Source organism: Microcaecilia unicolor, chromosome 2, assembly GCF_901765095.1.
Source record: "Microcaecilia unicolor chromosome 2, aMicUni1.1, whole genome shotgun sequence".
Classification (NCBI taxonomy): Eukaryota; Metazoa; Chordata; class Amphibia; order Gymnophiona; family Siphonopidae; genus Microcaecilia; species Microcaecilia unicolor.
In genome coordinates, this window is record NC_044032.1 from 322065571 (window position 1) to 322087381 (window position 21811).

At 47.4% G+C, this 21811-nt stretch overlaps 1 protein-coding gene across 5 annotated transcripts in view; it reads left to right on the forward strand.

Annotated features, from left to right (window-relative positions):
- APTX (aprataxin) overlaps positions 1–21811 on the forward strand; it is a 331981-nt gene that overhangs the window by 60136 nt on the left and 250034 nt on the right. For all 5 annotated transcript variants that reach the window (XM_030194334.1, XM_030194338.1, XM_030194337.1 and 2 more), the window contains exon 3: positions 21634–21680. In XM_030194334.1, coding sequence (XP_030050194.1) covers positions 21634–21680 — 47 coding nt within the window. The remainder of the gene's footprint in view (positions 1–21633; positions 21681–21811) is intronic.

Sequence of the window (21811 nt, forward strand, 5' to 3'; positions counted from 1 at the left end):
TCACCCAGTTGATGAAAGCTCCTTTTGAGCCACTGAATTCCTGCCACCTGAAGTATTTGACCTGGAAGGTCATTTTCTTGGTGGCTGTTACTTCAGCTTGTAGGGTCAGTGAACTTCAGGCCTTTGTAGTGGATGGACCTTATACTAAGTTTCATCACCACAGAGTAGTTCTCCGCACGCACCCTAAGTTCCTGCTAAAGGTGGTGTTGGAGTTCCATCTGAACCAGTCGATTGTCTTCGGTCTTCACTGAGGAAGATTTGGGTGGGATACCGGTGTCGGAAATGGTATTTCAAGCAGACGAGTCGGAGAAACTTACTGACTTCACGGTAAACCTGGAGGACGTAATGGGGCAGTTCAGCAAACCAAAGAGTAGCAAATCTCCTGGACCGGATGGTATTCATCCTAGAGTACTGATAGAACTGAAAAATGAGCTTGCGGAGCTACTGCTAATGATATGCAATTTATCCTTAAAATCAAGCATGGTACCGGAAGATTAGAGGGTGGCCAATGTAACTCCGATTTTTTCCAGGGGAGATCCGGGAAATTATAGACCGGTGAGTCTGACGTCGGTGCCAGAGAAAATGGTAGAAGCTATTATTAAAAACAAACTTACAGAGCACATCCAAGGGCATGGATTACTGAGACCAAGTCAGCGCGGCTTTTGTGTGGGGAAATCTTGCGTGACCAATTTACTTCAATTCTTTGAAGGAGTAAACAAACATGTGGACAAAGGGGAACCGGTTGATATTGTGTATCTGGATTTTCAAAAGGCGTTTGACAAGGTACCTCATGAAAGGCTACAGAGGAAATTGGAGGGTCATGGGATAGGAGGAAATGTCCTATTGTGGATTAAAAACTGGTTGAAGGATAGGAAACAGAGAGTGGGGTTAAATGGTCATTATTTACAATGGAGAAGGGTAGTTATTGGTGTTCCTCAGGGGTCTGTGCTAGGACCGCTGCTTTTTAGTATATTTATAAATGATTTAGAGATGGGAGTAACTAGCGAGGTAATTAAATTTGCTGATGACACAAAGTTATTCAAAGTCGTTAACTCGCGACAGGATTGTGAAAAATTACAGAAGGACCTTATGAGACTGGGAGACTGGGTGGCTAAATGGCAGATGACGTTTAATGTGAGCAAGTGCAAGGTGATGCATGTGGGAAAAAAGAACCCGAATTATAGCTACGTCATGCAAGGTTCCACGTTAGGAGTTACAGACCAAGAAAGGGATCTGTGTGTCGTCGTCGATAATACACTGAAACCGTCTGCACAGTGTGCTGCTGCGGCTAGGAAAGCGAATAGAATGTTGGATATTATTAGGAAAGGTATGGAAAACAGGTGTGAGGATGTCATAATGCCGTTATATAGCTCCATGGTGCAACCGCAACTTGAATATTGTGTTCAATTCTGGTCACCGCATCTCAAGAAAGATATAGTAGAATTGGAAAAGGTGCAGCGAAGGGCAACTAAAATGATAGTGGGGATGGGACGACTTCCCTATGAAGAAAGACTAAGGAGGCTAGGGCTTTTCAGCTTGGAGAAGAAACGGCTGAGGAGAGACATGATAGAGGTATATAAAATAATGAGTGGAGTGGAACAGGTGGATGTGAAGCGTCTGTTCACGCTTTCCAAAAATACTAGGACTAGGGGGCATGCGATGAAACTACAGTGTAGTAAATTTAAAACAAATCGGAGAAAATGTTTCTTCACCCAACGCATAATTAAACTCTAGAATTCGTTGCCGGAGAATGTGGTGAAGGCGGTTAGCTTGATAGAGTTTAAAGGGTTAGACGCTTTCCTAAAGGACAAGGCCATAAACCGCTACTAAATGGACTTGGGAAAAATCCACAATTCCAGGAATAACATGTATAGAATGTTGGTACGTTTGGGAAGCTTGCCAGGTGCCCTTGACCTGGATTGGCCGCTTTCGTGGACAGGATGCTGGGCTCGATGGACCCTTGGTCTTTTCCCAGTTTGACATTACTTATGTACTTATGTCTTGCCAACCTTTTTTTCTTCGTCCTCATGCCCACCCTGGTGAAAGCAGCTTGCACACCTTGGACTGCAAGAGAGCATTTCCTTTTACATGGAGCGGACGAAGCCTTTCAGACAGTCCGCCCAGTTGTTTGTTTCTTTTGATCCCAACAGGAGGGGAGTCCCCATCGGAAAACGCACAATCTTCAGTTGGCTAGCAGATTGCATTTCCTTCGCTTATGGCCAAGCTGGGCTGACTCTGGAGGGCCATGTTACGGCTCATAATGTCAGAGGCATGGCTGCGTCGGTGGCTCACTTAAAGTCATCCTCCAGTGAAGAGATTTGCAAAGCTGCAACGTGGTCTTCAGTCCACACATTCACATCACACTACTGCCTTGAGCAGGATACCCGACGCGACAGTCGGTTTGGGCAATCGGTGCTGTAGAATCTGTTCGGGGTTAAGAATCTAACTCCACCCGTCTAGGCCCATTTTATTATTTTTTTTGATAATAATTTTTATTGGCAGGAGAAGCGCACATGTACAACCAATAACACAAAATACAAACATCCGCAATACACAGCCTGTGCCAGTATACAATGTCTACTAAGCGGGGTTTCCCCTATTTCCAAACACCACTTAAGCAATACATGTGTCCAGTACTCGAATCAGGAGAATAACAAAAGAGTGACAAACAACTCGATACAGGGCAGTATAGGGACCTGTGCAAGTGGGGTTCACCACCGCTGGGTCCCACCAACTCAGAACGAACAGCAGATTGGATAATAACTCACATTCTTCATTCAAAGCTGTACCATACCACATTCTCTGGCACTGATTTCCCTTTTCTCCCCCCCCCCCCCCCCCCCGACCTCCCTCCCCCCCACAGAGAATCTCCTCCCTCCCTACCTTCCCCCACCCTCCTCCCTGGAGACCAACTACAGAGAGTGACCAGGCAGTCAGCATAGAACTATGAGTCAGCCAACCGCCCACTGTGTAAATGAGAAAGACACTCATAGCTGCTTTTCCAGACTTTGTGCCCCGCTGACAGTCTCTCCCTCTCTCCCTCAAACTCCATGCACCTCCCGCCTTCCCAGACTGCCATTTGTTTCATAGCGGTGCACCACTGGGCAAGGGGCGGTGGCTTGTTATCCACCCAGTGGTGCAAAATAACTTTCTTGGCAAGCACCAGGGATAGTAAGATAAACCTACAGTGTAAGGTGGGTACCCCCTGACAAGCCAGTTCGGAGTCTTAAGCCCAGCATTAAAATGTTATAAGTCCACTCTATTGGGAAACCAATGACCTCTTCCAGATGTGCCAAGACTCCCCTCCAAAATTTCTGCAGTATCATACATTCTATAAAATGGTGTACCAAAGTGCCCTTGTGATTAACGCACTTAACACAATCTGCAGAGTCCCAGAGGCCCATTGTCTGTCCCCTGCTCCGGGTAATAGTAGGGTCCTAGTAGCGCTCTAGAAATGTTAAGTAGTAGTAGTAGTAGTAGTAATATATGCACAGTGCAAATGTTTAAGCTGAGTTTCGTGGCAGCTTACATTGGGAGTTATCTGGTATGCCAGATCAAAACATTTCTGGAGCTCAGGAACTGAGACCTCCAACCCCAACATGTCACTCCACTTGTGCGCCAGTAAGACTAGAGCTGTGTTAGGAGTCTTTGCTTTTCCCAGTTGGTACCAACTGGACAGCCTATTACTGCCCACCGGCATCTGCTTAAACACCACATCCAGTGCCGTGAATGCAGGAATTTGCTTATCCCTGTTGCGCAAGGAGAGGAGATAGTGTCTAAGTTGCATATACGAGAAGGGTAGGTGCCCGGGTAAACCCCATTTAGTTTGACACTCTGCAAAGGTTGGGACATTTCGACTCTCCCCCACTCCCACCTGACCCACGAATCTGCACCCCTTGTGTGCCCACACTCGGAAGTGTGAAATACCCTGTCCAGAGGGAAAATGTGGATTATCCTGAATCTCAATAAATGGGGACGACCCCCTAGCCCCCCCCCCCCCCCACACTTTCTGTCTCCACCAATCCCAGGCTAAGCGAAGCGGTCTCAGTATTGGGGACAGCTTAACCCCCGTCTTTTTAGCATGAAGGGCATTAAAGACTGACCAAGGGTGGGCAGCATTCACCCATACCTCTGGAGAAGCATATTTATAGTGCCCTGAATATACTTCATGCAACCATGGGAGGAGTGCCGCTACATTGTACAACCTGAGATCCGGCAAATTAACACCCCCCTCCCGACGTTCCCGAAGGAGTTTCTGATACCCTATACGGGCCCTGTGCCCCTTTCATATAAAAGACAAAATCGTTCCTCTATACACGGCCTCATCCTTGCTAGCGATCCACAGCGGCATTGTTTGTAGCACATATAGTATCTTGGGGAACAGCACCATTTTAACTAGTGCCACTCTTCCCAGGAACGACACTGGAACCTCCCGCCATTTAACGCATAGTTGTTTGATCTGGTCTAACTTGTCTTGTACATTTTTCTTATACATAACCACTGGGTCTAAGTGTAAATAAACTCCTAGGTACTTCATGGCCTCCTTCGTCCAGGACAAAGGGAAGTGTGGGAGACGCTGGCAAGCACACCCGTCAGCGCCATGGCTTCCGACTTGTCGAAGTTGATGTGCAGCCCCAGAGAATTCCCTGAACTGCTGAATAATATTTATGAGGGTGGGGATCCCTGCAGATGCCTGGCCCAGGAATATTAACGTCATCCGCAAATAAATTTATTTTGTATTCACACTGCCCCACCCTGATACCCTTTATCTCTGCGGACTGTCTGATTTTACTTGCTAGGGGTTCCAGGGCCAGCACAAAAAGCATTGGTGACAAAGGGCAGCCCTGCCTGGTGCCTCGCTGCAACTCAAAGGACGGAGAAAGCGTATTGTTAATTAAAATTTGTGCTGTACGGTTTCTATACAAGGCTCGAACTCCCTGCAAAAACTCTCCGTAAATGCTAAATTGAGGCAAGACCCAGAAAAGATGGTCCCACAGGATCTTGTCGAATGCTTTCTCCACATCGAGGCTCACGAGAAGGTCATCCCCCCCGACCGCCCCTCTTTTCCTAGATTGTACTCAAGGCTTGTAAGATGTTAGTTGAGGCGTACCTTCCTGGTACGAACCCTGTTTGATCTGCATGTACCAACAGGGGTAACACCTTTCCCAGTCGGGCGGCCATAATACTGGCGAATAGTTTTATATCTTGATTTAAGAGGGAAATTGGGTGATAGGAGCCCAGTAACTCCCTGTCCCGACCCGGCTTCGGAAGAACAATAATTGAGGCATGCGTCAAAGTACCTGTACTCTGCCTCTCCCTGCATAATGCCTCGCAAAGCTCACTAAATGGACCTACGAGTTGCTCTCTCAGAATCTTGTAAAATTCAGTGCCTAGTCCATCGGGCCCCGGGGCCTTAGCCAATTTAAGATGTTTTATTGCGTGCTGGATCTCCAGCCCTTGGACCGGCGCATTGAGGAAGTTTCTCTGCTCTTGTGATAAGGATGGGAGTCCCAGATCCCGAAAAAAGAGCTCTCGTTTGTCCCTGTCACAATGTCCCCGGTCATATAATGTCTTATAAAAGTCTACGAAAGCTTGTTGTATGTCCTCCTCCTTATCTACCGGCTGCCCATTCCCCCCCTTAATATGGGTTATCACCTGCTTCGCTGCTCTGTTACGCACCATATTTGCCAGCAGTTTCCCAGTTTTATTTTCCCACCGGTGGAGGCGATGTTTGTACAGTTGGATGTCACCCAGGGCCCTCTGAGATAGAATGTCATTAATCTGGGCTTTTAACTCTTTAAACTTACTCTGGGCCGCCGTGTCCCCCCTCGTTGCTGCTCCTCTGACCTTCTGCAACTGACTGAGTGTTTAACATTGCTTTTGACTTGTAACCACTCGCCTCAACCTACCCTCCTCTCCTCCTTCCTGTACACATTAATTGATTTGATTTGATTACTTTATTTTTTGTCTCTCCTCAAGACCCTTCACTGGCTTCCTATCCGTTTTCGCATCCAAACTTCTTCTACTAACCTATAAATGTACTCACTCTGCTGCTCCCCAGTATCTCTCCACACTCGTCCTTCCCTACATCCCTTCCCGTGCACTCCGCTCCATGGATAAATCCTTCTTATCTGTTCCCTTCTCCACTACTGCCAACTCCAGACTTCGCGCCTTCTGTCTCGCTGCACCCTACGCCTGGAATAAACTTCCTGAGCCCCTACGTCTTGCCCCATCCTTGGCCACCTTTAAATCTAGACTGAAAGTCCACCTCTTTAACATTGCTTTTGACTCGTAACCACTTGTAACCACTCGCCTCCACCTACCCTCCTCTCTTCCTTCCCGTTCACATTAATTGATTTGATTTGCTTACTTTATTTATTTTTTGTCTATTAGATTGTAAGCTCTTTGAGCAGGGACTGTCTTTCTTCTATGTTTGTGCAGCGCTGCGTAAGCCTTGTAGCGCTATAAAAATGCTAAATAGTAGTAGTAGTAGTAGAGTGTTGCTAACAGCTCTTTTTCTTTTTGCTTACGGGAGCTCGCTGTGCATGCCAGGATTTTTCCCCGCATGACTACCTTCCCTGTTTCCCATAAGAGTAACGGATCAACATCACTTGCTTTATTATCTTTCAGAAACAATGCCCATTCCTTTCCGGAATTCGGAGTCTCTGTATAAGGTTGGGTTCATTCGCCACCCAGGCTGTTTCCTCACCCCCGCAGTGCCAATTTCTACCCATAGGAGACTATGATCCGACACAACAGCCGCTTTGATTTCTGCGGATCTACTGGACGAAAAAAGAGATGGGGATAATAATAGATAATCCAATCTGGCATGACAATTATGTACATTTGAAAAGTAGGTGTATTCTCGTTCTTCAGGGTGTAAGGCCCTCCAAATATCTACTAGTCCCAGCTCCCTGTTCAAAAGTCCTATACCTCTCTCCTCCATTTCCTTAGGTCGATTCTTCGGTGGACTACAATCAATGAGGGGGTCCGCTGTGATATTAAAGTCCCCCCCCCCCACTAACAATTGATAATCTTGCAGCTGCATTAAAGTCGAGAGGAGATGGGAGTAGAATTTCCTAGAGTAGATGTTAGGGGCGTATACGGAGCAAAGGGCGAGTTTCAACCCTTGAATAACCCCTACCCAAACCACAAACCGTCCCTCAGGGTCTTGAATGGTTTTATGGAATACTGTGTCAAGACTTTCCGTATAAGGACCGCTACCCCTCGCTATCTGCTATTGGAGGATGAAAACACTATTTCTCCCACCCAGCTCTGTTTCAGTTTGAGATGTTCCGGGGCTGACAGGTGAGTTTCTGTTTTTATTTGCTTCCCATATTGCAAGATTTTCTTCAGTTTAATCAGAGAGTGCACTCTGTCTACATTGAGTGTCGCCACCCGAATACTACCCATTGTCCCAATTTGCCCACATATTGTCCACACACCAGTATGTCAATAGATCGGCTCGGGGCTCCGTCCCAGCAGCGGCTCCCCTCAATAATTTCCAGCTGACCTCTGTCTGTGCCCTGTACTCCCCCTGGAAAACCAATATTGCGGAAGTCTTCAGTCTCCCCCTAGGCCGGTCTCCTCCAGGTCCCCGTCCCTCCCTCCCTCCCCCCCCTCCGGCTCCACCCCATCCCTCCCCTCTCCTCCCCCTGGTGCACTACTGTCATCACCCTAGCAGACCGAACATCCCCTTCCATCCACACTTCATTCAGTCTTCCCCACATCCACCCTATCACTCCCATACAGCAGCCCACAACTCCTATCACAACCCATATCCACTTCCTCCCCTTCTCCCATCCTCCCTGATTGATTGAAAAACCCATATTCAACCACCTCCCACCTATCAATAAGCATCCAGCTCCCTCCCCCCTTGTCCCCCCCCCTTGTCCCCCCCCACTATATAACTGTATGTAAACCAAAACCCCGGTGGAACAAGGCTAAACTGTTAACACACTTGCAGCTGGGATGTGCCTCTTATCAACCGACAGCTGCATAGGCTGCTTACTCAGTGATAAAGAACTGATGGAAATTGAGTTCAGTAATGTCTTTTTACCCACTACATCTGTTAGCCTCCAACTCTTTGCCACGCAAAACAAAGTTCACTCTCCTTAGGCCGCTTACCCAGCTCGAGGAGGGTTGATTATAGTCCTGACCCGGCCATTCTCCTCTGCTGTCAAGGATATATGTCCAGGGGTCATGTCATTGAAACAACAACCGGTCCCATGATGCAACGCGGCTGATCGGACGCACGCGATCTAGCTCCGCTCCCGACGCCCCTGAAAACCAGCTAATTTAAACGCAAAAATCTCTTTTAAGATAAGTAAAACGGAGATCAGAGCAGCGGAAGAGTAGGGCAGCGCATCTGCGCCCTAGTCGGCAGCCCAGCGAGGACGGGAGACGGGTATGCCCGCTAGGACTCAGCGGCCTAAAAAGACCCGCGAGGTGGAAGCGCGCGCCAAAATGGCGACGGTAAATGTGGCCGCGGGAGAGATCAGCCAGCCGGCAGACGCCTTTAAAGATTTGATCCAGCAAGTTACCGCAATACTGGAAGAAAAACTATCCAAGTTCCAAACATCGGTGGAGCAAATCAGAGAGGCAGTGGAGCGGCAGGGCGCGAGGCTGCAACAAGCAGAGGAAAGAATCTCCAGGCAGGAGGACAGGGCAGAGGCAGCAGACACGAGGTTGGTGGAACTTGAACAAAAATGCGGGAAACTGGAAAAACAGCTAGACGACTTGGAAAATAGGAGCAGAAGAAATAATGTGAGAGTAGTGGGACTCCCTGAGACAGTAAAAGAGAAAGATTTATGGCACTTTATGGAGTCATGGCTGCCGGAAAAGCTGGGATTGCAGGGGCCTGAGAAAGGACTGAAGGTTGAGCGGGTACATAGACTCGGTGCCCTGAAAGAGGGAGACGCACGCCCCAGGACGGTCATTGCCAGAATCCTAAATTACGCTGATAAGGAGAAACTTTTGCTAGCGTTCCGGAAGAAGAAAGGGGAGTTGGAATATGACGGGCATAGAATCCTAATGTTTCAGGACTATTCTGCTGCAGTAACTGAACAGCGTCGGAGGATGGGGCAGCATTGCAAGAGGCTGTATGAGAAAGGAGTAAAGTTTGCTCTGCTTTTCCCCGCTAAAGTCCGGATCATGCAGGACAATAAAGTACTTTTCTTCACAGAACCTAAAGAACTGGGAAACTATGTGGAACGCATGCAGCCCTGAATGCCTGTTTCCAACCTACATCTAACGGTTATTTTTCTTCCTTAGTTTTTGGGACTCAGAAGATGTGGCCGCAGCCCTGGTGGCCAATGAACAGTTGATAATTTGCAGAACCCCACAGCTAGCTAAGTAAGACGTAGGAGGCTCACTGCATGTGTTGAACTTCTGCAGATCAGTGGAGCAGACCATTGAGAAATGCCTGCCAAAGTTGGCTTTGCGGGGAGCTGGGAGGAGCAGAATCATGCTAAGCAGCGAGTGGACATCTCTATCGGTATGGAAGCAAGAGGAGCCTCCTCGAAGTTCTTACTATACCTTAAATGCCCGAGCTGTGGGGTGAGAGACAAGACAAGCTGTAGTGACTGATTGAAGAGTATAACACTCAGACATGGTCCGCAGGTATTCTGAGTCTCTCAACATGTAATTGAATATCTGCATGAGACAAGTTATGTTTATGTTTACATGTTAAGGTTAATATGTTTCAAATGTTATAAGCCTCATTAGTGAGAGACCTGTTAACGGTATATGCACAGAGACTACAGTTCAAAGGTATTATGATTAGTATTGTACCGCATGACACAGGTAGGGTGCCATGGGGGAAGAAATAGGACATGCACATAGAGGGTTATAAGAGACTATTTTGTAAGGGGGGTAGGGTAAGCTCAAGGGACCGGGGGGAGTTAGTGTTAAGGGGATGAGTGAGGCGAAGAAGCTGTGGATGTGGTTGGGGGGGAGATTGAATGTGTTGAATGGTTGGGAGAGTTTGGAAGGTAGGGGGGGTATCCTTCCATGGGAGGGGGGCTGGGAGGGAAGAGGAGGGGGGAGGGAGTGGGAGGGAAGTTGTCCACCGCACAACAGAAGGAGCTATTCAACGCATTTTACGCTGCTACTAGAGTCTCCTGGGGGGTTTGGCTGGGAGGCCCCCTTGGTGGGAATCTCATGAAATCTATTGTGAACATTTGGATATGGAGATTGCTTCTGTATGGCTAGTTTGAGAGTTATATCCCTAAATGTGGACGGAGTCCACTCACCAGTCAAACGCTTTAAAATATTACAGACGTTAAGGAAACAACAGGCTGACATCGCCTTATTGCAGGAAACACACTTGGGGAACGCTGAGCATGTTAAACTGCGCAGAGAGTGGGTGGGGGAAGTATACTATGCCTCGTACAATAACAGGCAGAGAGGTGTGGCAATCCTATTAAAAAAGAACTTGGCATTTGAGTTGCACAGATTGTATCAGGACCCGGATGGCCGGTATGTAATCATAGCAGGCCTTCTGCAGGGACAGAAAGTGGCTATATGTAGTATATATGCACCCAATATATATTCACAGAAGTTCTTTACCCTACTGGCTGCAAAGCTCACCACATTTGATAACTACCCATTTATACAGTGGGGGAAATAAGTATTTGATCCCTTGCTGATTTTGTAAGTTTGCCCACTGACAAAGACATGAGCAGCCCATAATTGAAGGGTAGGTTATTGGTAACAGTGAGAGATAGCACATCACAAATTAAATCCGGAAAATCACATTGTGGAAAGTATATGAATTTATTTGCATTCTGCAGAGGGAAATAAGTATTTGATCCCCCACCAACCAGTAAGAGATCTGGCCCCTACAGACCAGGTAGATGCTCCAAATCAACTCGTTACCTGCATGACAGACAGCTGTTGGCAATGGTCACCTGTATGAAAGACACCTGTCCACAGACTCAGTGAATCAGTCAGACTCTAACCTCTACAAAATAGCCAAGAGCAAGGAGCTGTCTAAGGATGTCAGGGACAAGATCATACACCTGCACAAGGCTGGAATGGGCTACAAAACCATCAGTAAGACGCTGGGCGAGAAGGAGACAACTGTTGGTGCCATAGTAAGAAAATGGAAGAAGTACAAAATGACTGTCAATCGACAAAGATCTGGGGCTCCACGCAAAATCTCACCTCGTGGGGTATCCTTGATCATGAGGAAGGTTAGAAATCAGCCTACAACTACAAGGGGGGAACTTGTCAATGATCTCAAGGCAGCTGGGACCACTGTCACCATGAAAACCATTGGTAACACATTACGACATAACGGATTGCAATCCTGCAGTGCCCGCAAGGTCCCCCTGCTCCGGAAGGCACATGTGACGGCCCGTCTGAAGTTTGCCAGTGAACACCTGGATGATGCCGAGAGTGATTGGGAGAAGGTGCTGTGGTCAGATGAGACAAAAATTGAGCTCTTTGGCATGAACTCAACTCGCCGTGTTTGGAGGAAGAGAAATGCTGCCTATGACCCAAAGAACACCGTCCCCACTGTCAAGCATGGAGGTGGAAATGTTATGTTTTGGGGGTGTTTCTCTGCTAAGGGCACAGGACTACTTCACCGCATCAATGGGAGAATGGATGGGGCCATGTACCGTACAATTCTGAGTGACAACCTCCTTCCCTCCGCCAGGGCCTTAAAAATGGGTCGTGGCTGGGTCTTCCAGCACGACAATGACCCAAAACATACAGCCAAGGCAACAAAGGAGTGGCTCAGGAAGAAGCACATTAGGGTCATGGAGTGGCCTAGCCAGTCACCAGACCTTAATCCCATTGAAAACTTATGGAGGGAGCTGAAGCTGCGAGTTGCCAAGCGACAGCCCAGAACTCTTAATGATTTAGAGATGATCTGCAAAGAGGAGTGGACCAAAATTCCTCCTGACATGTGTGCAAACCTCATCATCAACTACAGAAGACGTCTGACCGCTGTGCTTGCCAACAAGGGTTTTGCCACCAAGTATTAGGTCTTGTTTGCCAGAGGGATTAAATACTTATTTCCCTCTGCAGAATGCAAATAAATTCATATACTTTCCACAATGTGATTTTCCGGATTTAATTTGTGATGTGCTATCTCTCACTGTTACCAATAACCTACCCTTCAATTATGGGCTGCTCATGTCTTTGTCAGTGGGCAAACTTACAAAATCAGCAAGGGATCAAATACTTATTTCCCCCACTGTACTAGGGGGGGACCTCAATATAACTAGTGATCCCTCAATAGACCGGAAACCAGCTAAGACAGTTAGCAGGGACCATGATGGGAAGGGAGTAAACTTTCTAATCAATGAACTGGGAGTAATTGATATTTGGAGGCTACTACATCTAGAAGAGAGGGAATTCACTTTTTTCTCTCATCCTCACGGAGTCCATGCGCGCCTTGACTACGTGCTGATAAGTCAATCCTTAGTGAGATTGGCTGAGAGAGCAGAAATTGGCGAGGCGGTCGTCTCTGACCATGCCCCAGTGTGGGTTCAACTGAGGTGGGGTGAAAAGGAAAGGATGAGTCGCTGGCGCATGAACCCGGCCCTGTACCAGGACCAAGCCTTCTGCCAGTATCTAAAGCAAGTGTGGGGAGAATACGTAGAAGAAAACTCAGAGCAGCCAGTAAATAACAGAGTCTTTTGGGAAGCAGCAAAGGCAGTGATACGCGGAAAGATATTAGCGTATACCGCAGCCCTCAACAGAAAGAGGGACAAGGAGCTCCACACACTCATAGCCCAGGTACAGGGAGCAAGGAGAGGGCTTGTTCTCTCGCCCTCAGAGATTAATAGGATAGAATATGCGGCAGCAAGAAAGAGGCTGCAGACAGCGCTAGATGCCAGAGCATTGTATGATATCCGTTTATACAAATACCGCATGCACAGATGGGGCAACAAAACGGGGAAACTGCTAGCAACACTGGTGCGGCAAAGAAGTGGAAAAAGTTTCATAGGAAAGATTAAGGATGCACAAGGTAAAGCACAAACGGGGAGGGCAGAGATTCAACAAGAATTTGTTCGGTTTTACTCTTCCCTCTATGCAAAGGGTTCCTTCTCAGAGGCAAGCTGCGAGAGCTTCTTTGCAGGGCTGAGATTACCATCCCTTACAGAGTCAGAGGTAGCTAGCCTAAATAGACCGATTGAGGGCCGGGAGGAGCTGAATGTCATAAAACAACTGAAATTAGCAAAAGCTCCTGGACCTGATGGCCTGGGGACAGAGTTCTATAAAATACTACAGGGTAAGATAGTCCCATCATTAGTGGCTATGTGTGAGGAAATACGCGTCTCGGGTGATATGGGCACAGTTCTGAATCATGTGCACATCACGGTATTACCAAAACCCGGTAAAGATGTGGAGCTAGTAGGCTCTTATCGCCCTATATCCCTGTTGAATCAGGACATTAAGATTCTGGCGGCAGTTTTAGCAGCGCGTCTGGGCGCAGTGGTGCCACATCTGGTCCATCAAGATCAAGTGGGCTTTGTAAGGGGCCGATTCGCCTCAGCCAACATATTAAAAGTCAGCCGCATTCTGTTGGAGGGTAGAAAAACAGCAGGGGATAAGATTATGGCCAGCCTAGATGCCGAAAAGGCTTTCGACAAAGTAGTGTGGGAATACTTGTTTTGGGTGCTCCGAAAATATGGGATTACGGGCGAGTTTTTGGAATGGGTTCAGGCACTATACAGCAATCCCACTGCCCAAATTATAATAAATGATATGCTGACTCCTGTTGTGCGCTTGGGGGGGAGGAACCAGACAGGGGTGCCCATTGTCGCCCCTTCTGTTTATCCTCACCCTCGAACCACTAGCAGCTAAAATCAGACAAGAGCCGACTCTGAAAGGGGTTCAGGTAGGAGGTCGGGAATACCGCATAAATATGTTTGCTGACGACATGTTGCTGCTGGTGGATGATGCTTCCACAGGTATCTTCCAAGTGATGGACCTTATTAAAAAGTTTGGTCAATTTTCGGGTTTGTGCATCAACTTTGGAAAATCTGAGGCACTCCCAATTAGTAACCCATGTGCATGTGTCCAGATGTCAGACTTCCCGCTGGGATGGGCCAGGGAGGGGATCAAATATCTGGGAGTGTACTTAAGTGCAAAAGTAGAATGGGTGTACAAAAAAAATGTAGTGGAAAGATTGGAAGCCATTAAGAAGTTATGCAACAAATGGAAAGATCTCCCAGTCAGTTTTATGGGGCGAGTGGCTTTAGTAAAAATGGTCCTACTACCGAAAGTATTATACCCTTTACAGATGGTGCCTTTATGGGTTCGCAAACGGGAGGAGAGTCAATATCGCAGTTTAATTACCTCGTTTATATGGCATGCGAAGAGGCCCAGAATCTCATTTGCTAAACTGGTCCTAGATAAAACACAGGGAGGCCTTCGGCTGCCTGATCTCAGAGCATACAACGTGGCAGCACTGATGCGATGGATACATGAGTTACATTCCGGAGGGACGACCTTCTCTCCGGAGGATTTCTGGGAGAGTTGGTGTGCTCCTCTGGATCCATTCGTACTTATAGACACGGCACAGGCTAGTGGTTTTGGCAGGGTAAAAATCAGTCCATACTTGCTTGCATTGTGGAGGGCTTGGAAATGGTGGAGAGAGCTGGGTGGAACAAGGGGAGGAGTGGGTCCTTTTGTCACTTTGACAGGAAACTCGGACTTCCCAGCAGGCCTTGGAAATACGATATTCCACCCTTGGAGAGCAAAGGGGTGTAGATACATTGGGGATTTCCGCCGGGTGGGTGAGCAGACTTTCCCGTCCTTCGAACAGATCAGGCGCGCATGGAGCATCCCTAATACCCAGTTTTTTGCCTTTTTGCAAGCTAGGGACTATGTACTGTCCATAGAGCGTAAAATTGGGGGCCCGGTATCCTTTGGTAAAATGGATTTGGTGTTTATGCAAGTGCCACCCATATTAAATAAGTTGTCTATGTGGCACAAGATTATCAGGGACAATAGACAAGTTACATATCTGCAGCACTTAGCGCACACTTGGAGTAAAGAAATTGGGGGCACAGTGACTGAGGAAGAATTAGGGAAGGCCTTTGGAGAGCTTTGCAAAGTCACACCAAACACTGCTTTACAGGAGATACAATTTCGCATTTTGCACAGGGTTCACGTCTCCAGGGCAAAGGGGAAGGCACTGGGGTTGTGGTCCGATGATCAATGTGTGAAATGTAGAGCGCATGTGGGAACACTACTACACTCCTTTATGGAATGCCCTAAGCTGGGTAAGCTTTGGCAGGGCGCCCTTACACACATAGAACGCTTGGTACAAGATGAATTTGATTGGTCCTACTCAGTTGCATACTTGGGTAGCTCGATGAATCTGAGAGAGCAAGGGCTGAGTGAGGCCCAATGTAAGTTCGTAATAGTGGCCACCATACTAGTCAAAAAGTGCATTCTGATGTCATGGATAGATAATGCCCCTCCCCAACTCAGTGTGGATGGGCCTGATGAGAGAAATGGCTAGCTGGGTAATGAAGACGATACAACCTCATGCATCTCCAGGATTGCAGCAATACCGACTGCTATGGAGTAGAATTCCTGAGGCTGAAGTATTGTTGTCGGATCCCTCAGCTGAGAATAATTAAGGACTAAATGATGCTAAACTAACACTCGGGAGAGGGGAGTGAAAGGAATCTCCAAGAGGAAATCAGAGAGACTAGCATTGTCTGGTTACCAGCAGTGGACAACAGGGGGGGGGGGGGGGGGGGGGGGGGAGGTTGGGAGGGGTGGGAAGTTTAACCATAACCAAAAAGTCAAAGGTGTTTTACATAACTATAAGCCATAGATGTGCAGTCTAATTTGTGATATACTTGCGTGTTGGCTTTCACTTGGTTTGTTGTTGTACCAGCAGAAGTCCCCTTGTAGGGACATGTATTTGCACTTTAATTTTTGTACTATATCTTGACATTATTATGCACCAAAGACACAATAAAGATATTTTCAAAAAAAAAAGAAACAACAACCAACCCAGCTGCAATAAAATCAACCACTAACAGGAACCAACTAGTGCAACTTCCTTGTAGACTACTGCTGCTCACCATTGGGCCTTAATTACAGCTCACCGCACTTCCTCATTTCGGACTTGGTCCCTCGGCACTTTCTCCAAGAAAGCTTGCAGTTCCTCCGCTGTCGTTAGCGTGCATGTGGTGTTATTATATGTGATCCGCATACGAGCTGGGTATTGGAAGGCGAATTTGATGCCTTTCTCAAATAGCTGGGTGCAGAACGGAGCTAGAAATTTCCGCTGCTCCATCACTCTCGCGGAGAAGTCTTGGAAGAGCAAAATTTTTACCCCCTCGTATTCCACTCTCCAGAGCTTCTTAAATTTCTCCATTAGTGTGGCTTTAACCACGTAGCTCAGGGATCTGGCAATGATGAATCTGGGCCGCCCCTCTCCTTCTCTCCATGACCCAACTCGATGGACTCGCTCCACTTGGCCTCTGCTGAACTCTGCACTCAAAAGTAGAGGCTGACAAATGCGCAAACCAATAGGGAGATAATATCAAAACCCAGTTTATTCAGAATATTCATATCAATATCAAGGACCCGACACGGTCCGTGTTTTGGCGCCAAAGCGCCTGCCTCAGGGGTCACAATCAACTTTCTCTGAGAAGAAGCTGATAGGCTTGAATAATGCGGTTAGCTGTTCTTTTGTTCTCTCTGTGGATTAACTTGCATACATAAAGGAATTATTCAAGCCTATCAGCTTCTTCTCAGAGAAAGTTGATTGTGACCCCTGAGGCAGGCGCTTTGGCGCCGAAACACGGACCGTGTCGGGTCTTTGATATTGATATGAATATTCTGAATAAACTGGTTTTCGATATTATCTCCCTATTGGTTTGCGCATTTGTCAGCCTCTACTTTTGCTGTTTTGCTTTGACTTTCCGTGGAGGCTCCTCCTGTCTTCTTGGATTTGAACTCTGCACTCAGCCATTTTTCAGTAAAATCTTTAAGCTCTGCATCGGTAACAGACTCAGGTAGTCCCACAATGCGGATGTTGTTTCGCCGGCTCCTGTTTTCCTGGTCGCCACGCGATCTCTCAGCTGGTTGATTTGCAGCTCCATTTCTCTAATCTTGCCCTCCGCTGCAGACGTGCTCCTCCTGCAAGGTAATACGGTCTTCTGCTTCGTGCAGTCGGGCCGCGTGTGTGCTGATGCACTCTTTAATTTTGTCGACTCCCTCGTTGAGCTTTGCCAGCTTATCATCTAGTAACTTCGACAGGTGCTTTAAGGAAATTTGCACCATATCTTCGTGCCCCGCGACCAGATTCTGTGCCTGTAGCGCCGGGGCTGCCTGTTTCGGCGAGGTCACGGAGCTCGGAGGACTTCAATGGGTTCAGCGACACCATCTTAGATTTCAGCACGCTGCCCTTGTCTTTCCCGAATTTCGCCGATTTAATGGGCATTCCTCTCCTCCACCGGCTTGGGGACCACACCTCCCGATATCTCTCACTCTCCGGAGCCTAGCGGAACTTTCGCTATCCCGATTAGGGAGCTGTAAGTACCGTCAAAACGGGTCTGTTAGACATGGGGAAGGGAGCTGAGCTTTCCGACGTCCGTTCAGTTCTGTGACATCACGTGACCCCCGGCCCATTTTATTCTATTCCAGGCTGCACTCTTAGCTAATTGTATATACAGTGGGGGAAATAAGTATTTGATCCCTTGCTGATTTTGTAAGTTTGCCCACTGACAAAGACATGAGCAGCCCATAATTGAAGGGTAGGTTATTGGTAACAGTGAGAGATAGCACATCACAAATTAAATCCGGAAAATCACATTGTGGAAAGTATATGAATTTATTTGCATTCTGCAGAGGGAAATAAGTATTTGATCCCCCACCAACCAGTAAGAGATCTGGCCCCTACAGACCAGGTAGATGCTCCAAATCAACTCGTTACCTGCATGACAGACAGCTGTCGGCAATGGTCACCTGTATGAAAGACACCTGTCCACAGACTCAGTGAATCAGTCAGACTCTAACCTCTACAAAATGGCCAAGAGCAAGGAGCTGTCTAAGGATGTCAGGGACAAGATCATACACCTGCACAAGGCTGGAATGGGCTACAAAACCATCAGTAAGACGCTGGGCGAGAAGGAGACAACTGTTGGTGCCATAGTAAGAAAATGGAAGAAGTACAAAATGACTGTCAATCGACAAAGATCTGGGGCTCCACGCAAAATCTCACCTCGTGGGGTATCCTTGATCATGAGGAAGGTTAGAAATCAGCCTACAAGTACAAGGGGGGAACTTGTCAATGATCTCAAGGCAGCTGGGACCACTGTCACCACGAAAACCATTGGTAACACATTACGACATAACGGATTGCAATCCTGCAGTGCCCGCAAGGTCCCCCTGCTCCGGAAGGCACATGTGATGGCCCGTCTGAAGTTTGCCAGTGAACACCTGGATGATGCCGAGAGTGATTGGGAGAAGGTGCTGTGGTCAGATGAGACAAAAATTGAGCTCTTTGGCATGAACTCAACTCGCCGTGTTTGGAGGAAGAGAAATGCTGCCTATGACCCAAAGAACACCGTCCCCACTGTCAAGCATGGAGGTGGAAATGTTATGTTTTGGGGGTGTTTCTCTGCTAAGGGCACAGGACTACTTCACCGCATCAATGGGAGAATGGATGGGGCCATGTACCGTACAATTCTGAGTGACAACCTCCTTCCCTCCGCCAGGGCCTTAAAAATGGGTCGTGGCTGGGTCTTCCAGCACGACAATGACCCAAAACATACAGCTAAGGCAACAAAGGAGTGGCTCAGGAAGAAGCACATTAGGGTCATGGAGTGGCCTAGCCAGTCACCAGACCTTAATCCCATTGAAAACTTATGGAGGGAGCTGAAGCTGCGAGTTGCCAAGCGACAGCCCAGAACTCTTAATGATTTAGAGATGATCTGCAAAGAGGAGTGGACCAAAATTCCTCCTGACATGTGTGCAAACCTCATCATCAACTACAGAAGACGTCTGACCGCTGTGCTTGCCAACAAGGGTTTTGCCACCAAGTATTAGGTCTTGTTTGCCAGAAGGATTAAATACTTATTTCCCTCTGCAGAATGCAAATAAATTCATATACTTTCCACAATGTGATTTTCCGGATTTAATTTGTGATGTGCTATCTCTCACTGTTACCAATAACCTACCCTTCAATTATGGGCTGCTCATGTCTTTGTCAGTGGGCAAACTTACAAAATCAGCAAGGGATCAAATACTTATTTCCCCCACTGTACTTTCAGGTTAAGCTATGTTTGTCCTCACCGTTGCGAGGCCCAGTTGACCAATGTTTATTGTTTTGGGTGAGCCTGGATGCTAGGGATACCCCATGTTTGAGAATAATTCAGCCTGCTTGGCCTTGGAGAAAGCGAAGATGCTTACCTATCAGGTATTCTCTGAGGACAGCAGGCTGATTATTCTCACAATTCCGCCCACCTCACATTAGCTTATTTCTTTATGCTTTGGGACTTAACTGAAGAGCGCGTGACGGGCGGGAAATCAGTTCGCGCATGTGCGATGTGTCGCTGCACACGTGCCAGAAGGCTCTAGCAAACTTTTATTTTTGCTATGTTTTTATGCCGATTCCCAGGCTGACACGGATCGTCGACCCATGTGTGAGAATAATCAGCTTCCTGTCCTTGGAGAATACCTGCTACAGGTACTTTTTTTTTTATTTGTACCCCGCACTTTTTCCCACTCATGGCAGGCTCAATGCGGCAGGCAATGGAGGGTTAAGTGACTTGCCCAAAGTCACAAGGAGCCGCCTGGGCCGGGAATCGAACTCAGTTCCTCAGTTCCCCAGGACCAAAGTTCACCACCCTAACCACTAGGCCACTGCATCTTCGCTTTACATATGTACTTGCCACATGAACCTACACTGCTCTTTATGGAATTACTCTGAAAATGGAGATGAAAAGCCTCTTAAACTGTAAATGGGATGAGGAATTAGCTCCTGTAACTGAATTGTAACTCACCTTGCGCTGCTAATGAAAACAGTTGAGCAAAATCAGATGACGAGGTAAAGACCTGAACTGTATTGATGCCCAGGAGAATTTGAAATACAAATACTTGCTTTGTTTAATGAACATGCTCTTATTTCCCTGATTGGTACCATTGTTTGAAATTCATCAAGGATTTCCTATCCTGATGATGGTGTGGGAGAATTGGAGGGGCATAATCGAACGGAGCGCCCAAGTTTTCCTGAGGGCGTCCTCGCAGGATGTCCTCTGGAAGGGGCGGAGAAACCCATATTATCGAAACAAGATGGGTATCCATCTTTTGTTTCGATAATACGGTTGGGGACGCCCAAATCTTAACATTAAGGTCGTCCTTAGAGAGGGTCGTGCCCGGTTTTCAGTGATAATGGAAACCGAGGACACCCATCTCAGAAACAACCAAATCCAAGCCCTTTGGTCGTGGGAGGAGCCAGCATTCGTAGTTCACTGGTCCCCCCTGACAGTCCAGGACACCAACCGGGCACCCTAGGGTGCACTGCAGTGGACTTCACAAATTGCTCCCAGGTGCATAGCTCCCTTACCTTGGGTGCTGAGCCACCCCAAAACGCACTCCCCACAACTCTACAACACTACCATAGCCCTAAGGGGTGAAGGGGGGTACCTGCATGTGGGTACAGTGGGATTCTGGTGGGTTTTGAAGGGCTCACATTTACCACCACAAGTGTAACAGGTATGGGGGGATGGGCCTGGGTCCGCCTGCCTGAAGTACACTGCAGTACCCACTAAAACTGCTCCAGGAACCTGTATACTACTACTACTATTTAACATTTCTAAAGCGCTACTAGGGTTACGCAGCGCTGTACAATTCAACATAGAAGGACAGTCCCTGCTCAAAGAGCTTACAATCTAAAGGACAAATGTACAGTTAGTCAAGTAGGGGTCATCAAATTGGGGCAGTCTACTGCTGTCATGGAGCTGGGTATATTTCAGGCTGGCAAAAAAAAAAATTTTTTTTGGGTGGGAGGGGGTTGGTGACCACTGGGGGAGTAAGGGGAGGTCATCCCTGATTCCCTCCAGTGGTCATCTGGTCAGTTTGGGCACCTTTGTGAGGCTTGTTTGCTAGAAAAAATGGACCAAGTAAAGTTGCCCAAGTGTTCGTCTGGGACGCTCTTCGTTTTTCCATTATTGGCCGAGGATGCCCATGTGTTAAGCACGCCTCAATCCCGCCTTCGCTATACTTCCGACACGTCCCCTGGAACTTTGGTCGTCCCTGCGACGGAAAGCAGTTGAGGACGCCCAAAATCTGCTTTTGATTATGCCGATTTGGGCGACCCTGGAAGAAGAACGCCCATCTTCCGATTTGTGTTGAAAGATGAGCGCCCTTCTCTTTCGAAAATAAGCCTGTTGGGCACCTACTGACACGATGGAAAAATGCACTATTGTACATTCTGGCAGTATAGGTTCAGCCATCTTCTATCAACAGACTGCTGTATCTTAGAAAATGATACTTCTGTTTGAAATGTTGCTATTGGCCAATATGTAAGAGGTTTTTGTGTGTAGTAGGGAGAGTTCCGCCACCTCTTACCTGTTCCTGTTCAGCAAGTTTACTGTATGATGAGTAAAAATTTCACAGATGTCTTTCTTTCTGTCTTTTCCTTAGTGGAGCTGATAGCAGACTGCAGTAAAGGATATGTTAAGATGAAGCAGGTAAATTGGGATGGACACAGAAGCTGTAGCAATGGGGAAAGTGTTGGTGAAATCAGAGAAAACTCAGTAGTATTGCAGCAGGAAAAGAATATGAGCAGACATTCTGAACCCTATGATTGCTATCTACTGTT